Source organism: Phaenicophaeus curvirostris, chromosome Z (assembly GCF_032191515.1).
Source record: "Phaenicophaeus curvirostris isolate KB17595 chromosome Z, BPBGC_Pcur_1.0, whole genome shotgun sequence".
Classification (NCBI taxonomy): domain Eukaryota; kingdom Metazoa; phylum Chordata; class Aves; order Cuculiformes; family Cuculidae; genus Phaenicophaeus; species Phaenicophaeus curvirostris.
This window is the reverse complement of record NC_091431.1, coordinates 13,550,167-13,570,799: the sequence shown is the minus strand read 5'-3', so window position 1 is coordinate 13,570,799 and position 20,633 is coordinate 13,550,167. Positions and strand designations below refer to the sequence as shown.

Sequence of the window (20,633 nt, the reverse complement as noted above, 5' to 3'; positions counted from 1 at the left end):
CACCTTTAGAAGGCAGTGAGAGACACAGCCCATAACTTCCAGTATGCCAAGGGCTAGGGTATGAATAACACCATTTAAAATTTGATCAGATAAGGAAGGTATGTAGTTCTTCTATGAGTAGGTACTAGTCTTGTTCATTTAAAACTTCACAACTCCTAAGAAACACAAAAACCTTCAACTCAAGTTGTTCCATTTTCCAAACTGCAATTCATTCTCCTTAGAGTTGTTAGATACAAATGAATGCCTATTGAAGAGATACTATAGTTAAGTGCATGCATTCCTCTTTAGTACTGAGATTAGGTCCACTTATACAAGACAAAGTTGATTAACAAATTCTCCTGCTCTATCAGTCCTGCTCCAGGTAAGATAGTAGATCAATGTTCATCATTGAAATATTATGATCTGTGGTAAGCCAAAAAGATCTCAAGTCACAAGAAATTTTACAAATTTTACATAGAGATGTTTAGACAAGAAAGGCATAATGATATTTCCAGGGTCATGTGAGCTTTTTACATGAGCACAGAGCATGTATGATGAAGAGGTTATTGGGAATTTCAACTGAGATGTGTATATTTTTATAACATAGTGTTAAAATTTGTTGATAAGTCGTTGTGGATAGATAATAGCATAGTTTAGTGCTGTTGCTACATTATTGAATCAAAAGGATCAACTACTGGGCTGTGTAATTAATTGTAATTTTGTTGTGTGCAACTTTATTCGGAATTTCTTAATAGAGACATTGTCAGCACTGTATGGTCTCCTGGGGTCTTACTCAGCTATTAGAGTTTAATGCAACAAGATGAATTTTATAAACAGAGCTGTGGTCATATATGTATCACTGATAGGTAACTTCTCAATTGCCTTTTCTTGTAACATTTTGTGAATATTTCTCTTTACATAGTCATAAGCTAAATTTACTAATTCAGTCTATATATTTTCAAATGTCTAGGAATTTTGTAAATAATATGAGAGCATTTTATCCACCATATGTTCAAATATTAATTTATGCTTAATTTATGAAAGAGGAAAATGCTAAAAGATTTGGATTTTTGTGACCAGATGATGTTCTCTAATACCTCCAATCTCTTCTCTGCACAGCTGGAATTAAAAGTCATAGCTATCTAGTGGCTTCATTGACCATGTATAATTTGGAGGAATTTCAGGAAAGGGGATATTATTTCTTAGCTTTTCCACTTAGAAATATAAGTCACTTCTTGGCAGTCCCCTAACAAACATTTTTTTCCTACTTTATATTATATTATTGGATAATTAAGTTTCCTACAGAACAACAAGTAAAAAGCCTATAAATGATATTAAAAGGAGATGCCTTCTGAAATAATAGTGTTTTAAAATCTATTCTTAATCGAACTGCTATATTTATTTATTCATTATGTATGCAGTCTGTTTAATTGAAGGACTGTTTTAAATAGACTATTTACATGAATTACATAATGGATTCTTAGCTAAATTTCACTACCATTTTATTGGAAATTTCTTAAGAAGATGCAAAGGCATCATACTGGGTCAGAAAGTTCAGCAGTCTGTCTGGCTTACCATCATGTCTCTAACTGTGGTAATGACAAATATTATTTAAGGAGAGAATGTAGGCTTGGGCGCTTCCTGTCATTTGTTACCATTGTATCTCCTCCAGGTCTACATTTCCTGTAGGAATATTAGAGATTACACCCCTAGTCAGTCTCTTTATTATCATCTGAGGGCCTATTGTGCCTGAATTTGTCCTGTTTATTTTTGCACCCGTCGATCCTGTATCTACCTCTAGAAGGCTCCAAAAGATCACTACCCACTGTGCAAAGAAGTACTTTCTTTTGTATGTGCTAAGCTGTTTTCCTGTGAATTTCAGTGAGTGCTTCCTATTTTCAGTAATGAAGGTGTGATGAACTATACTGTAAAGTTCAGTCATATTACTTCTTGGCCGTTTCCTCTCAAGCTTAAAAAGTACTAGATTTTTATTCCCTTTTCTGATTATACTTGTTTTTTTCCTTTCAATCATTTGGACTGCCAGCCTCTATGCTTCTTTTAGCTCTACACCGTCTTGGAATGCAGAGGCCTGAACTGCACATGCTATCTGGTCACACCAGTTTCAAATACCTGTAAAATAATGCTCTATCTCACTCTCTAATAACTCTATCTCACTCTCTGCCTAACACTCAATAATGTGTGGGCATTTTTTAGCTTGTTTTCGTAGATAAAATATCTTATATTTGTGTACACGGATGTTTGTCTGTCACCTTTTTGACCACGCATTCAGTGTTCTGTGTCATTCTAGAGCTGCTCATCATCAGAGTGGCATGCGATCAAGAGAGCTTAGTAGCTTCAAAGTGGACTGTTTCCCCATTCATACATTCCTCCAGGATACTGATGAGTAAAACTGACTCCAGGAGTGATCCTCAGGGCATCTCATTGCTGACATTTCATCCTGAAAAGCCTTCTGTTCTTTAATTAGGCTTCTGCCTATAGCAGGGCCTTTTTCACACTCCCTGGCAAGAGCCTTTTATATGAAACCTTATCAAACGCTTTCTGAAAATCCAAGTCCACTGTATATCCTTCCTCTCTCTATATATTGTCACCATTAAGGAACTCCATTAGGTGAGGCAGGATTGCCATTTACAGAAGTGTTGTTGGCTCATTTCCAACAAATTGCCTTTATCCAGGTATGTAATGTTCTTAATTACAGACTCAGCAGCTTACCAGATGCCAAAGTCTGTGGTTCTCACAGTGCACACTGGAGCTGTTTTTTTGTAGATGGGAGTGGAGCACTGATCTATAGGTGCAGCTCTGTAGTCCCTAAATCTAGCTTTATCATCTAGGCACAATTCCTAAAAACACTATATCAAGAAATCACATTACCACTGGAAAGAGCAAGTCATTATTAGGTGCCAAAAGAACTCAAAGTAAACCTTTTGCTTCCATTTTTTGAATCCTCAAACTATCTAAGACTTAACTCACTTTATTTTCAGTCTGTGTCCTCAGCACAAAGTCTTTAGAGCAAGTAAAGGCTCTAAAGTGACATTTACAACCTTACTATAAATGTATGAAGAGAGGATTTGGTAATGGAAGCACGATAGTCAATTAGCAGTAATGGTACTGTTAAGAAGTAGAACATAACATCCAATTTCTTCATATTAGGTTAGTTCTGATAGCTGTTGCTTACACACATGAACTGTGTTGACCAGTATGATAACACAATAATGCACCACTGCTGGATGATACACTACATCAGCACAAAAAGCATTTAATCTCTTTGGGCATATCAGCAAATGGGTAGCAATTCTTCCCATTACTGTCTGAAAAGCTGTCTTCTGTTGCATGAAACATAACTGATCACTTCATTTTCATGTCACCTTGTGAAGACTTAAAGCTTAACACAACATCAATTTGAAAAGTTTGCTTATCTGGAAGTGTCTGTGTGTTCATTCGCATCTACTGATGCAAATTGGCAAAGATGTTGCCTTTGACAGACAGTATCTTATATGAAGGCATGAATCAAGATTAATTATATTCTTCACCTTGGTGCTGAAGTACTACCCTGGCTACTAACTGGAATCACACCTCAGAACTCAGAGTATTAATAATTAAAATGTTAATAGGTCAAGGGAATCCATTTTGTTTTGTTTTCAATCTGCAAAGCAAACTTATGGAGACAAATTACTTACGTGAATCAAATTTCAGAGCTGAATGTCTTTATAAACTTTCCAGGGCTTGGCAAAAATGTGCTATTCCAGGAGTTGCCTGGATGTTGTAAATGCTGTGGCTTTAGTATTTTTATCCACTAACATATAAAAACTATCTGAAATAATCACAGACATTTGTCTTCTTCATGTCTACTGAAGTGCAAAATAAAATAGGTATCTGTAACATTTTATTTAGAGAGAGGAACATGTGATCTGTTACCTTGTCTCAGTGGAGGTGCCAATTAAATTTCTTCAATGAAATGAAAACATTGATTTGGTCTTCCCCTTAGGATTAGTCTTCAGAACAACAATTAACATGAGTTGCCTCAACAAAGTTGTTCAGTATCACTCAGATCAGAACATCGGATTGTGGAAAAAGCATTTGAGCTACATGAAGTAAGCAAACGACCTGATTAGCTTCAGAATGATTGAAACAGCCAGTAGCTAAAATGTGTCAAGTTGAGCTTGTGGTCTGCAGCCTTGTCCTCTCTGTGTTTTCAAATTCCAGTTCATGGGATGAGAAGTTCATGTAATGAGAAGTTGAACAGTTTAAGTCCAAAGCACTGATTCACTTGAGCCAGAGATTTTTAGGTCAGATTAGCAAAATCAGATTTATAGCTAATGTAGGTGCGGTAGAATAACATCCCTTCTGGTAACAGTGTTTTTAACATTCGTCTAGAGAACTGCAGAGTTTTAAAATATAAAAATTCAGCATTTCATACACAGCTGTTGCACAATTTCGGATTAATTCCAAGTGAAAATCTGCCTCTGTGTGGGAGGGACTATGGTGAGGATAGGGTTTGTATATTTTTAGAAGTGCTGTTTTAAGAGATGACATAAAGAAGCAGAGGCTGTTTTTGAGGGAAAAAATGTCCTGAACTCAAGAGCTGATGAGATATTGCTAAGGACATGCTTGACAGAAGAAAGGGGGCAAATACATTAAAAAATGTAGGAATATGCCTACTGTCTTTATGTAATCTCCAGCTGTACTGGTACATTGTAATCGGTGCTTATGGACTACTGAAGCCATTCTATGAGACAATCAGGTAATGAGCTGGGATGTGTGACTGTCCTTCACAATACCTCAACACAACTTGCTCGCTCTGTGCAAGCATGACTGAGACAAATCGAATGTAAAAAGCCAAAACTAGTGCTTCCAGTAACTTAAGATTTCAGCTCTTCTTCAGTCTGTCGTAGTATATCTTTACATGTATGGTCTGCATACATAAGCAAAGACAGCACCTTCTGGAAAATGAAAATAATTCTTGGGCTTCTGATTTCTAGAAATCAAATTGCAATTCCTACAATCAAAAATTCTTCCAGTTGTTTAAATATACTGATTGTCCATCCAGATAAAAGCAAAATATTACTTTTGTATAGGAAAACTGACAGAATTTTTGCATATAAGTTGTCATTCTAATAACCTGGGACTGACTGGGACTGAAATACATTCATACTTAATTTTTAAAAACAACGTGGATGGCACATTTTTATAAAGTGTTCTGTTTAAGAATGGCTTCCAAGAAGAAAAAAGTGCTGAATCAATGAATAATTTGGTTTTTTAGTTTGTTTTTTTTGTTTCAATCTTTGGTTTGATTTTGCTTGGGTTTTTTTAATCATTTTTAAAGCAATGTCTTTCCAGTGTTTTTAAAACTCATCTAATTCATTTCACTTAATTTTAGACTCATAAACCTAGGCACTAAGCTGAAGACAGTGTTCTAGCCTTGATCCTTCATCAACAGAAACAGTAAAGGTGACTACATCTGTCTTAAACACATTCTTAATAGGTAATGGAATTAAAGAAATTGTGGTTTAGAATTGCCTCTTTCTTCCCGCTGATGACAGAAAGAGCCTAAGCAGCTAGTTTAGGGTAGATACATTTCTTGTAGATGGCTGAAGCTGGGTCACATGAATTGTATCCCTTGTGTTTGCTGTGTTTCGTTAGCTATTTTTAAATATAAACACGTTGTAATAATATCCTTGTTATGGTGAAAAGAGATATTGATAAGGAAAAAAGAAGAGGGTAAGAGAAGTGTGTATACAAATTTGATGTAGATTTGAAATACATGACGGAGTCTAAAGTATTACATTTCATTTTACTATATTGCTGTAATAATGAAACACTTCTTTTACCACACATATGCTAAGATAATTTTTGAATCTTCATTCTGATTTTTTTTTCCCAGACTAATGAAAGTCCATGACCTTTAAATTAATTCAGTATTTTTAACAGGACTTCAAGACCTGATCCTTAAAGCTGCTTTACATGAATATAAGGTTATTGCCTACATCAAATGGCTTCCAGGAACAAGATCTAAATGCCAATATCTGAATTTCCAGTTATTAAAAAGTTAGATGTGTTATAGAAGAGGATGGAAATAGGCTATATGAACTGCTGTTTCTGGGTAGTCATATTTAAATAACAGCCATTTGTATGCAGTTTGTGTTCAGTACTGTGGATACAGCTCATATTTAGTGTATCATTTCAGCAATACGTTTCAGGATATTGCCATCTTTTTACTTTTTTCTGAAGAACATGTGTTCCATTGTAATGTAGAATTCATATTAGTGCTGAAAGTAGTTTTTAGAAAATTTCAGTTACTACATCTTGTAACAAGTAATATTGTAATTTCTAGGAAGAGTTGCTGTTCTGTAGGGAGTAGGGGCAGGAAACAACCACAAACCCAGAAAGGATGTCTCTAGGCAGCAAAATGAGATCTGCCACTTGAAAAGATGTATTCTTCTCCCGGCTAATGAACATTACATTGATTACATTAATCACACTGATGTTGTAATCCCCCTGATTTCCATTGTAGACCTGCTAGAAGAATGTAAACTATCTTTTAGTGTAACTAGATCTTGTCTTTCCAGTTTTACTTACAAGAGAATGTTTGGGTTTGCTTTTTCTTCAAAGCTGCTTTTTGTAACAGACAGATTTTGAGAAGAACCAATCTTTAAGCACAGAGATATGTCATGAGATGCCTTCAAACTGGCAGTAGTTGGTTAGTATTTCACCTTGCCTGGTAGGATTTAATAGATGTAAAATAAATCACCAAGGTTTCCTGTTCAGTTAGCACGTCTGAAATTAGAATTACCACCAGCCAGCCCAGTTGTGAGTATGCATTTGCATCAGTGGGTCACTGCAGTTGCGAGGCAGAATATGATCTTTCTAAGTGGTGAAAGCCATGTTGCAGTCCTGGTATAAATATTCTTTAGCTTGCTTTTTTTTTTTTCTAGGAATTCAGGCAGTTCCTCAAAACATTAATATTACCACTTTAAGATATATTCATCCAGTTTATTTAAGTATTATAGTTTTCTGGTACAGATGTTGCCCTGTGACAGAGAAAAAACATGATCTTTGGGATGAACTTAGGGAGAAGAATGGATACATTATAATATAATGCATTTGCCTAATAGGTAAGGTTTTTGTCTGTGTTGCACACTCCATAGACAAAAAAAGGCCAAATAGATGTAAATATAAAACTAAGGAACTCTGAAAGAAGTTGTCTGTAGCTATCTTGAAATCAGGTTGAACTTCTATAGAACACTGGCTGTCATTGGCAAATAATGCTGCTAAGTTTCCTTCTATTCTTTGGAGAAAATTTTCTATCAAGAGGAGAGAAGTGCATAGATTACACAAGACTAAGCAGCAGCAAATAGAAAAGATTCTTTTTAAATCCCGTAAGTTCCTATTTCATTTTTACATGCATAAGTTTTGCTAAAATTGTTACTTGACTGTATTCTCTACCACAACCATTTACAATGACTTGAAGAAAAGGAGGTAATTAATCCACAGCTCCACAGATCTTATCCACCCAGAGCCACCCAGGTCCAGATCCAACAAAAAATCTTGGGATTGGTAAATAGAACTTGGAATTGCATATCTTTGTTGTCATTTCAAACGAAGATGATTATAATAATCAATTATTATTATGCAGCAATTAAACTCTATTGTTTCTGTGTCAGTCATTCCTTAAATGTGTATGACTACATGCCAATTATTTTGTAGTACAACTTGAAACTCATATGAATTTAACTTCTATAATAAGAATGTAGTTTAATATTTGTGGAAAGGTATTTTTTTCGTGTTAATCCTTTATTTCTCCTTTATTCAAATTGATCTTAATCCTTAACCTGCCCTGGTCATGAAAAAAAAAATCCCTATGGGAACATGGCTTCATAGATTGCACATGGATAGGTAGTTTGTTAGCAGAATGCCAAATGATTTTCCATATCAATCTAACCAGCTCCTATAAGAATAAATTCACTGTTACGTAAAGACAGCTATCCGTTACAGAACAAACTGGGCAAAGATGTGTGGGTGGCAGAAGGAATGAAAATAAATAGGAGGCTGAAGCCTATATTGAATATTAGGGAATCCATGCATATATCCGCATTAATTACTGCAATATCAAGGGTCATCTGTAATCCCGTTGTGAGGATTTGTGTTCAGCACAATTATCGTGCTATGCTAAGCACAGCCAGAGTAATCTCATTCCATAAAACGAGGTGCTTGGAGAAAGACAGAACTGCAGATGTCTAAAGTAGATTTGTTTTTCACGTGCCTTCAATTTTGCCTCTGTTTGTTTTCATGATGCTAGCTAGTGACAAACCAACAAAGGAAATGAAAGCTATATATTCATACTGCAAAATCAGGTATGTTTCATCATCAAAACCAAGAAATCATTTTCTTCTGTTTGCAGAGGCATAATCCTCACACGTTCAAGCAATATTTTAATCATTTGGAGTTTTTGCATAATTTGTGGACTGACATAAATGTAGAAGTCCACATTAAGAATACTGAAGTAACATCTTTACCTAGTGCTTTCTGTTTATTATCTCCTACTGCAGTAATTCTTTATCTTGAAATGATTTGTTGTTACCCTATTAGAGGTGGTATAAGTGACATATTTCCCTATTCTAATTCACGTCTGAAGAGGTATCAATGTAAAACACGTTGTTAACTGTCATCTTCTATTTCCTTTTGCACAAATATTTTTTTTTCAGCTGGAGGGATTTATTGTTGTAAGAGATAAGGTTGGAAATGCAGAACTCTGATCACCATATGCTCGGTCTACAAGTGAAATCTAGACTAATGATCATTTGATTTGTGTTGCAAAATGATATGTAACATCTCAGAGCTAGTGAAGTTTGAGGCTGTAAAAGAAGCCTTCAAGGCAGTATTACAACCGCTCCATCTTGCATTAATACTTGGAGATTCTCAGGAGAACTGAAGAGACAGAAATAAGTCCTTCGCTTTTCCATTGGTGTGGACTTTTCCTATGATTCACTGCATCCATTAACAGTCACGCTTCTTGGTACACCTTTGCTTTCTATCATCTTCACGAAGGGCATGGTTTAGTGTTTGATAGGAATGGTTGGATTCGATGATCCGGTGGGTCTCTTCCAACCTGGTTATTCTATGATTCTATGACTCTATTTCACATTGTGGACATAGGTTTACATTCGATCAGAACAAGAGGAGCATCGATAGGGTTTTATTAAGTGCATACCACTTGTCACTGTGGAATTTAAAACTATTTAGTATTTTGCTATTTAATGACACTAAAATAACAACTCCAAGTGACAAAATCTTCCTTGTGAATCTCTATTATGAACCTGTCGAGCAGCTTTTTAATTGCTGTTTTATTTTTTTTTTACTTCCTTGCATCAAGCTGATTGTCAAATCCTAGTGTGTCAGCATTAACTAAAAAAACGTTTTCCTGTGTTGACCAGATTAAATTCTACAGAGTCAGTGTAGTGATATTATTACACTCTTGGAGACTGCAGTTTCCCAAGATTTTTGTTAAATGAGCTGTGGATTTAATAAAAAAGACAATAAAATATAATGCAGCTCACACTTTTTCTGCAAAATATGTATCTCTATTTTATTTAAAAGACAATCTCCATAAGTTGCATTTGTTTCTTTCCATCGTTGTTAGTAGTCAGTGGTATATCATGGTGCTGAAGCAGTAAAAGGAAATATTGATATCTTAACTTGAAGGAAAGTATTGTTTTTGTCTCAAATTGACTATCTGATGCAGAAGCTAGTCTTTAACCAGACTTCTACTGATATAACACATTTGATGGAAGCAGGGGTAGATTATCCAGCTGAGAGGTTTCAAGCAAAGTAAATTTCTTGGGAATTTAGACAATAAAAGTCCCTTTAGAGTTTTTGTAATGTGAAAGCATGACTCACAAATCTATTGAAGTATTTGGATTAAAGTAATGAGCATATGGCTAGGGGAAGTTCATTTGCTCTGCAATATTTGACTATCCAAAAATGTATTCAAGTATTTCCTTTCAGTTGATAAAAGAAAGTAAATTGAAAAGTTTTCTTGTAGAATCGTGTCTGATTAAAAATAAAGAACAAAACAGTGGATGAGGTAAATGGGCAATTCTAACTATGGAAGGAGCTTACTCACAGAGTCCTAGCAAAACCTCTGCAGAAGTCCTGGCTGTTCAATAAATAATAAAGACAACAAAACATTCTGATAATTTAAGAAATGTTCTTAGCATTGAAAAAAAGGACTGAAGAGTTTTAAAGACAGAAAATACAGGTTAACCTGGCTGTGAAACAGAAGGTTAAATTCAACACGGTCAGGTTCAAGGTAAGACAACTCAAAAAAAACCCTGTCATGATGCACATGGAGGTATCACGTCTCAGGAAGAGATGGCCTTGGGTGGGCTTCCTGAAGGCCTGCCTGCCAGGCCTGTGCTTAGGACATTGTTCAATTCAACACTGCTAAGATCAGAATAGGGTTTCATAGCAAGTTCTGTGGTTTGGACCTGCAAGCATGTCTTGAACAGGATTAAGTTTTATCTTAAACCAAACTTCCTGCTGCATGAGAATGACCTGATGTCCTTCAAAGTGGTAAAAAAAGATGGTCCTCTAAATATAGACCTTAGTAGTGTACATATATATATTACATTGTAAGGCTAATATTGTTTAGAAATCATCATAGTCTCACATTCCCTATGCACCTCATGTTCCTATGCTTGAACTGAATATAGAAGTAGAAAATATCCTATTGTGGTAGTTCTAATATTTTGAAGCAGTAAATTTTGTGTTTAACTCACATTGAAAAGCTAACAAACACAACAAACCAAGACTGGAACTGTAATTAAAATAAGAAGCTTGTACAATGAAGTGCCTATTCCCTGAAGTTAGAGATTTGCTTTGGATTTCAGGAATAATCCTCCTAAAGCTAAATAAGGTTAACACTTTTGACCATATATGGTCACAGCTGACAAAGTAGAGTTATGTGTTGTACTTGGTAATGTAATTGCTTTGAATTCAGAAGGGAAAATTCACCTTTTTCTTGTAAGGAATTCACACATATTTCAAATAACATTTGCATCTTGAGCATGAGAACTTCCATGCTTTCAAATCAAAACTTTCCACAAAGCTCTGCATCCCAAACAGAGATGGGTAAGCAAAAAATAAAATGGGCATCCATATCTCTTCCAAGTCTGCCAAAGCTGAGATGTCCATTGGAGATTCGGAGTCTTGGCATCAAAAATATATTCTTCTTCTGTAAACAATCTGCTGAAGAAAAAGATTTTTCAACCCCCCTCAAAACAGGCCCAGATACATGCTGCAGCCCCGGCTGCACGCATGCATTTTTCCCGTTAGGTCACTGGGTAGCACCAGCAAGGCTGACAGGGTCCTCATCCCATGAGGAGATAGAGTACAGCTACATGCTCCACATCTGTGTTAAAACTGCTGCCTCTTTCATAAGCTGCCTTTGGTAAGGTCTATTCTGTTTTGTCCCATCTATATTTTCAAATAATTATCAATCTAAGCTGGCAGCTGTTAGGGGTGGTTGACTGCATGGGAAACTGGAATCAATCCTGTATGTACCGTGTGTATTTCTGAGCTTACATGTATGCGTAGACACACCTGTGTACACTGTTTTTCTGTTATGAAATGATAAAAGTATTGTAATAAGTAAATATAAGAAACTTTTGAAAATAAATATGCAATTTTCTTGGGAAAGTGAATTAGTTTGCCTTTGGCTTGCAAGGATATATGGCAACTTATACACCAAAGGAATTAATTCTGTTTAGATGGAAAGATTGCAGAAACAGAGCTAAGATTTGAATAGATCTTTCAATTTCTAAGTAGCCCTTAATATCATGATGAAAAATTACACTTTTCCAGCATAGGTAGGTTTTTTAATGCATCCTTTATTGTGTCTGCCTGTGCTGATGACAAATAACTTGTTTTCTTCTGGCACTATTATGCACCAAGCAGAGCAGCAGGAGAGAACTGCATTTTGTTACATTTTGTGCAGCATGAACAGAGTTATTAGTCCAGTGCTGAACACACTGCCTTTATTTTTGGATGATACATTACACAGAAAAGTAGAATGAGGACTTTAGGTTCTACCCGAGCATCATGGACTGATAAAAATGTGGATGAAATCATTGTATGGTGCAAGTCAGTCATTAATTTCAGTGGGGCCAGGATTTCATATCGTGGAAGTAAGCAATTTTTACATAGAAGGAACACATTTGGGCCTCACCTGTGTGAGGGCTTTGGTTTATCTTTTCAGAGCACAGGCATGTGCTTGTCCATGGATCTGGCTCCATAATCAACTCAGGACTGCAATTTAGTTTGCATTTTTCTCTGTTATCAGTGACACACAATACCCAGAGACCATGACTCGGAGCACTGTCTCCCTGCCTCAGCTTCTGCCATAAGGAGCAAATTGCACTGGTCATTTGTTCTTCTTTGTACTTTTAAATTAATGAGGGTTTTGGTTTTTTTTTTGTGACTTCCTGCCTCTATGGTGTAAAAATGTCATAGCAATACCATTTCAGAGTTCATTCTCAGGTACTGCTGAAGGTGATATATTGCCAGGCTTCTGCAAAAAACTGAAGTGTAAGTGTAATGTCTGTCCTAATGTATTCAAAAAAGCTGAAGTCCAGTTGACCTGCAGAGTAGAAGATCTTTTTGGTAACTCAGCAAGATTGGCTGCTATAGTAGTTCCTGCAATTAGCTTCCCTTTAATCTCTGCTTCTTTATTTACTTGAAAGTGTTTAGGGGTATTTAATAGTAGGTAGATTGCCAATAAAATGTACATAATGATTTTTCAAAAATTTCTCTGTTTGGATTGCTTACAATAACTAAATGCTCTTGTTCCTGTATCCAAATAAAGTGAATCCAGACAACAATGTATGCAGAAAGATACTGACCTTAAAGAAGATTTTGACAAGTATTTCAGGTGAACAAATTAATGATGAATACCGCACATAAAATTCTGAACACCTGAACATTACATGTAAATACATACTTTGTGGCTTGCTGACTAAATGTCTAAGATGTTTAACTATTTTTAATGTAAGTGAGAAGTAGCATCTGGTTTCATATTTCTAAGGATAACTGCAATAACAATTTGTACTGTATTGGCTAAATGGTAACCTGAATGTCAAAAGCAGCAATATGGAACTCTGCAGTATAGAGAATTCTAAATTTGCTTTTAGGAATTATTTCAGTATTTGAAACTGAGGATAATTTTCTTTCATTGCATCCATAAAACTGAAGCTCACAACTCTTCAGACAGAACAAAGTAAAAGAAAGCTTAATGTATATAATTAATATGACAAGGGGGATATTTATTTAGAAGTAATATTTTTGTGCTTTTTTTTTCATTTCTACAAAAAGTTGATGCTACTCGAGTGCTTTAAATCCCTTCTAATTATGTATTTGGCCTGTCATTTTGGATCTATTTGTACGCTATTTGTAATTACAGACATTTGGGACTAGAAAAGTTAATTATTTCAGTTGCATTCATGTCTTTTTTTGTTTTAATTTCTAGGATGCTCTGGCCCACTAGGGATAGAAGGAGGAATTGTGTCAAACCAACAAATTACTGCATCATCCACTCATCGAGCTCTTTTTGGACTCCAGAAATGGTATCCATACTATGCACGACTTAATAAGAAGGGCCTTGTGAATGCTTGGACTGCTGCAGAAAATGACAGATGGCCATGGATTCAGGTAGCAGATGGAGCTGTGGAGGAAAAAAATCTCCTTGGTTCAATTGCTTCAGTTGTTTAAGAAACTGATGAAGATAAGTGCTAAACTAACATCTAGGTTCTTATTCCCTCTCAGAAATGTGGCCCCTGCTGAAAGGGACTATTTAGTTGCAAGACAGTAATAATCTTGACTTTACAAATGCACAAATCATTTTAAAAAAAAAAAGATCATGTGCATATGCTCCATTGTGGCACTAAACTATGGAAGCAAATTTATGAATGACTCTTTTTCAAGGAATCTGCTTTCCAGATTTGTTATGTTTGCTCATTAGATCCTTAGTAACATTTTGCAGCAATATCTCTTGGTAGAGATGCTTTGACACATGCAGCCTTCCTTGAGCATCATTCTGTAGAGTGCTTTAATGGGGTTATGGCTGTACCAGAGCCTGCAGGAACAGTTTGTCCTCTCTGCTGAGCTGCTCTGGGCACACAGGTTAAGCATCATGTGCATCATGGTGGAAGTAACAAGAACAGTTTTAATTAAGGTTGAAATAACTGTTAGTTTAACCATATTCATGGGGCTGAAAATTCATTCCCTTTCAAGGATGTTATTGCTAGAATGATTCAAATGGCAGTTCCCTTATTGTGGACTCGATTTCTCTGCACCCAGCAAATGACTCAGTAGAAGTCATGGACCAGTGAATACGTGGTCCTGTGGCTGTGCTTTAATGAAGATGATGATGATCTAGCGGTTGTTCTAGCTCTTCACTTCTATGGGCTTTTCTTTTAATGTGTGAATTGGGATAAGCTTTGGCATTTTCAGCTCTTAGTTAGTAAAGGCGATGTTGGATATTTGTGGGAAAAGCTTTCATAGTGATCAGTATGATCAATACTGATTAGAAGAGGGTGTTTCTCTCCCAGTGAACTGACACCAGGAGTAGCAAAACGTATCTGTCTACCACCTCTAAGTTGCACTATCCATATGCCCCTTTGGTGCATCAGGCACACTATTCTTGATCCTTGACTCCTGAAATTACTTTCATGTACATGGCATAGTCTTTGTTCATATTCAAGTTTTTGTACTGACCACCATTTGTGATTTTTCTCAGTGGCGTACCAAAGTTTGGTGAAGAAGTGTACAGGATTACGTGTTCTTTTTTCTTGTCTGGAGAGCAGTCACAAAGCGCTGTTTGATGAGGTTCTCTGAAACTGTCGTGGTGAGAGTCCTGGATTTTGTCAGTTCTGAAAAATGAAGCCAGTGATACTGTTTGTTATTTGCTGCAGAGCGAAAACACAAAGGCCCTTCAATGTGTCTTAAGTCAGTTTTGTTCCATAAAGATCAGAGGGGTTAGGAAGGCTATATAATTTATAGGTTGAAAAAGAACTTGAAAGAATAGCAGTAAAGGACTTGCAGAATTATTTTCACAGGAGTAGAAAACTGGTGTAACTGTAATGGATAATGAAAAAGTCAGCGTTGCAGTAGCTTTTGGGCTGCTTTAGAGTGTGGGTTTTATTAAATTAGCTGGAGGAAAAAATCAAAATAATTTAGCATTGGACCCCTAGAGGTGTCTGTACTAGGAGGTGAACTGAATGGAGATGGCGAATGATCTATGGCTTTCCTGTCTGCACTTGCTAAAGCCACCACCCACCTTGGAGGCAGCTGTCACATAGCTGTGCAGGTTTATACTCAGACCTGAGTTATGCCTGCCTTGGACTTTGCTTCCAGGGAAGTCTTCCCTTTGTTCTTCTCTGGAAGGAAGGTTAGACCAATGTAGAAAATGTGCCTACAAATCTCAGCCTAAGGCACCAGGTTTGAACAATTTGTTCCTTTTTTGGAGTTAATACCTAGTTTAATAGTGCCAATCCTGTGCAGGTTATTCTGTAATTTTGACACCCACAGTACATAAGGACTTTCTGGAAGGTAATTAGTGACATGATTAATGTGCATTACAAATTAGCATTCCATTTTTTACTTCTCTTTTTTTTGAAAAAAAAACCAAACAAACCAAACTTTGGCCTATTTTTTTCACAAAACTTATGAAGAATTTCATTTTTCTTTTTAATTTGGAGTAAAAGTAAAAATAAAAATACTCTATTATTTAAAAACAGAAGATTAAATCTTCAGAGTTTTGGGGTTTTTTCCAGTTTCTGAAGGCTTTTCTCCTTAAAACATCTGGGAACAGAAAATGTAAATTTTTCAAGGAGGTGATACTTGTAGAGAAAAAGTGCTCTTAAGTGTTCTACAGGAACCCTGCTTTGATTTGGCAAGGATACAGACCTCCACAACCTCACATTTTGTGCACTGCTTGGTAGTGCTTTACATCAGAGCATGGTCATCGTCTTAAAGCATGGAATACACTCTGAGACAGACAGTGCCTGACTCTGACTGTTATAGAAGTGAACAGTTTATGTTGAGAGGAGAAGCAGAAATCCCACCTCTTTTTGGTTTTTGGTTTTTGGGGTTTTTTTGGGTTTTTGTTTTGGTTTTTTTTGCACAGCTTCTATAATGGCCAGGGAGATACTTCATAAATATTTGTGGAAGGTTACTAAAAGTCACTCCACTCTGATTTGTGAAAAGTTTCTCGCTACCTTCCTTACCCTCTTTTAGTTTCTAATGCCAGATAAATTTTTAAAGGGAGCAGTGTATAATAGGCATTCTCCCAAAGTGTGATTATGTACAGGACTGTAGCTATTTTTGCCTTGTTCCATCATTATCAATTTTCTTTTTCATTTAATTTCTTTATTTATATGCAGCTTAACAAATGAAAGGTTTGTGTGCTTTCCTTATAACTGTATTGTAATGAGTGCAAAGTTTTTCTCTCTAATCTTTCAGGTGTTTGACAGACATGAACTAATTAGTATGCAATTTCATATTCCTGCATTCTCACAATGAACTGAAAATTGAAATTGCCATTTTAAATTTACACTCTCAGCATGTAATTAGTAATGGCACTACAATACTTGTAATTGGCTAGTGATTTAAAGGGTCAGTGACTGTGTTTTTGACAGCAAATTAAAGTCAGATTAAGTCATACCTCCATTTTAAAGATCTGCTGACCGCTGTTTATCTTCATGGGTTGGCTGTGGTAAAATAGCACCTATGTATACTGTTTACTACTTTATTAATGCACAAACTTTTAATGTTTTCAAATAGAATTGGAAAAGTCCCACACTTCAATTTTTTATTAATTGTTCATGAGATGTAACTGAAAGTCATTATAGCTTTTCCAATATCAAATCTTCTTTGTCCAAGCGCTTTTTTTAATGGAATGATTTTTCTTTACTCTTCTGTCCTTTTGTGTTCATCCCTGCAAAATATTCATTTTCTTCTTATTCTCATTTCACATCACCTCTACTTCTATATTTTTCTGTTCTTAGATATTTTTTCTGAAAATTATATGGATCAGAATAGAGATGGCCATGGACAGAATTGTTGCTTCTCTTCTATCTCCACTGTATCCAAAGTGATAATAACTGTTAATGCAAACACGCTAGCAAGATGTTCTAAGTGGTGCTCCTCTTTAGTAACTTCTAACCTAGGAATCTATGCTTATGCCCTTACATCTTTTCTCTCCCAGTTTCACTACCCAAATTTTTATTCTGTTTATGGCCTTTCCTATTTCTTTCCATAAAACATTGTAATTTTTTTATAGCATTGTATTTATTATTCATGTAATACACAAAGACTTCAGCCACGTTGGACATGTCAAAAATGCATAAACTGGAATGCAATGAAGAACGCTATAAGACAAGATTGAATAATTTGATATAACTAGCAATGTAAAGACTCGTGTACAGTACAAAAATTTTAAGTCATGTGGTTAAAATATATAAGTAACTTTGACAGAAGGGTGCTCTCTCTCAGGGATAAGAAAGCATGGTAAGTAAATATTTTCCCATAAGGTAATATTCTATGGAAAGTTCTTGCTTCTTTCTGGGGTAGGCGTGGTCTTTTTTTTTGCAAAGAATACAAGTGCAATGGGTTCTCAGTCCATAGATGAACCTTCCTAAATGTTAATTTGCCCAACAGTAAGACTTATACCACCAATACCAGGGAACCTAGAGAAGAATTTCATATCAGAGCTCCAGTGGCACCTGGAACGGCACCTGCAGCTGCACCATAGGGCCGGAAGAACAGGCCTGGTTTGAGGAATATGCCTGATGATGCTATAAATTAAGTAGTATACAAGAGATTCCCAGCTCTCTTAAAAGTGCTTTGTGATCTCGTAGACATGGAATATTTTGCAAGCTCAGTACTAATTCACAACCACCAAGAGCAGATATGGGCATATTTTACCTCTGGAGAATATTAAGATATTTAATTACTGGGCATCGTAACACTGTGTGGGAACCGTGATTGAACGTGTGAACTGTTGCTGAAGACTGTTGTATAAATATGTAGATTATTCAACTGAGAAGTAAAAAAGCTATTTTGTTATCCCTCATTAAAACAGCAAGGACGGTATCTCCAGTATGGCTTTTTAATTGGCTTCAATTGGCTTTTTTATAAAATATTCAAATATTTTATTTTATTAGTGTAAGAAGGAGGAAGATTCTGTTACAAAACAGTTGGACTGCTCAGTTTGGTAGCAGGATCAAAAAAAGGTAAATGAACCAGAACGTCAATGTCTTTCTTGTAGTCAGGGGCCCAAAACTGAACACAGTATTCAAGGTGCAGCCTCAACAATGCCAAGTATAGTGGTAGAATCACTTCCCTTGACCTGCTGGCCATGATGTTTCTGATACAGGCCAAAGTGTTATTGGCCTTTTGGCCACCTGGGCACACTGTTGACTCATATTCAGCCTGACGACAACCAACACACCCAGGTCCTACTCCACCAGGCAGCATTCTAGCCGCTCTTCCCCACTGCTTGAGGTTGTTTTGTCCCAAGTGCAGGACTTAGCACTTGGCCTTGATGAACCTCATCCTATCTGGATGGGTCTCAGCCCATCACTCCAGCCTGTTCAGATCCCTCTATAGAGCCTCCCTACCCTCAAGGAGATTGACACTTCCTCCCAGCTGAATGTCGTCTGTGAACTTACTAAGGGTACATTCAATCCCTTCATCCAGATCATTCATAAAGATTGAAATGAAAAAGCCAGAAGACTCATTTAGAATATATAAAAGGAGTGTTTTAATTCTAGCATTTTATTAATTTCTTCTCTAAACGGCTTTTCTGAAATTCTTTGCCAAAATTCAGATGGAACTCTTTGTTTTGAAATACAATGGCCTGGTGAAAAGGATGCCCAACTTTGAAATACTAGTTTGGTTCTGTTAGTATTTTGGTCTAAATTAAAATACATTGGGATAGTTTACTTTTACCGTCTTAGTGCATCTGTTTAAAATAATATTTTTTCTTTTTTTGTGACTTTGCACAATCCTAAAAAGAATTCTTATTTAATTTTTTTTAAACTGTTCCTTTAGAGACTTTTAACATAAAAAGTGAACCATAATGGAAAGGAATCCACCCCTGCAGATTCAGAGTAAAATTATCGTAGGCCGCTGTGTGATTTAGAATTTTAAGGTCAACTCAGTCCAGTAAGAGCCACAGAAATGTTATTCTTAAAAGATTTGTTCACATAGCATAAATCAGAGCACTTAGTTAGGGACCAGTGCATCAAGCATCCCATGAAACCCATGGAAACATCCAGTCCTGTGAAGGGTGGGCACATTCTGCATGCATGATGGCCACATTCATCCAGAGAAAACTGAGCATGAGAGTCTTCTTTAAAGTATTGCCCATACACTGCATTCACTAAAATATGTCTGAGGACTAAATAGTGCATTAATGTGTTCTTGGATATGATTTTTACATTGAGATAGTTTAAAATTAGCTGGGTAAGACAAGAATTGTGCAGCACAGTGATTAGTATACTTGATTAAGAGAATCTGAATTCTAGTTTCTACTCCAGAAGCCGTGTTGGTTCTTTATTTAGTGATTACTAAAAATGCTTGAGGGAGATTTTTAAGTCTACTTATATTGGAATATTGCTTCTGGTAAGTAAAATGTGTGTGTGTTTATTTGTGGCACAGTTTGGTTCTTACAAAAGTGTCTCCCACATCATTTGTGATTTCAATGCCATCCCTGCTTCTCAGCCTCACATCTTAGGGACTTGCAGTCCCTAATACTTGGCATAGCTAACTATGTGTTTGTGAATCTCACAAACCTCATCGTAACTACTGTACACACACAAAAAATGTACTTATGATAAAGATTTTCTAAGTTCCATCATTCTAATCCTCAGGTAGGAATCAATAAAATTTTGGGGTTCTTTTCTCCAAAACAGGCAAGGAAGAAAGCTAACAGCTTCCACATCAATACCTTCCAAAGAGCAGGTATACACCAGGTGATAGCTATTTGCTAAGAAAGTGTTGAAACACAAAATACACAGAGGTCTTGCAGAACATTCATTCAAACATCTGTTAGTAAGAGATCTAAGCAAACCATCTGTCAAACCATTCATTTTGTCAAAGTTCATTTCCTCATTATTGAGTACTGTTATATCAGCTTCCAAAAATCCCTATGATCATAGATTAAATATTTACTATTACTTAATCTGTCTCTTGGCTTAGTATAATGTGGCAAAGTGAACCTTAGGAAATAGAATGTTAGAGTCATCATGTAAGGTGACTTGGACCATATAGATAGAATTAATCTCCTAAGTTAAATGCTGAAAAAACACCCTATTAAAGCTCCGTATTTTTTCACAATAATCCAAAATTTGGCTTAATATCATAGGAGGATTTCCTTGGGGGATATTGATGAGTGGCAGTAAGCACCTGAAAGCCTGAAAGCAGGGGAGAACAGAAACTAATAATGGAAGTGCAGTAGAATTCTCTCAAAGTTGTCCTATGTAGGACCTTTGAACTGCAGGAATTAGAAGTGATTTTCAGCTGGTTGAAGTCTGCCTTAAGTTCACTGACATCAGTGAACTCAATACCATTGTCTGCTAGCT

General features: G+C 36.1%; 1 protein-coding gene across 1 annotated transcript in view; it reads left to right on the top strand.

Annotated features, from left to right (window-relative positions):
• EDIL3 (EGF like repeats and discoidin domains 3) overlaps positions 1-20,633 on the top strand; it is a 253,055-nt gene that overhangs the window by 171,322 nt on the left and 61,100 nt on the right. The window contains exon 6 of the mRNA XM_069880337.1: positions 13,517-13,698. Within this exon, the coding sequence (XP_069736438.1) occupies positions 13,517-13,698 (182 nt within the window). The remainder of the gene's footprint in view (positions 1-13,516; positions 13,699-20,633) is intronic.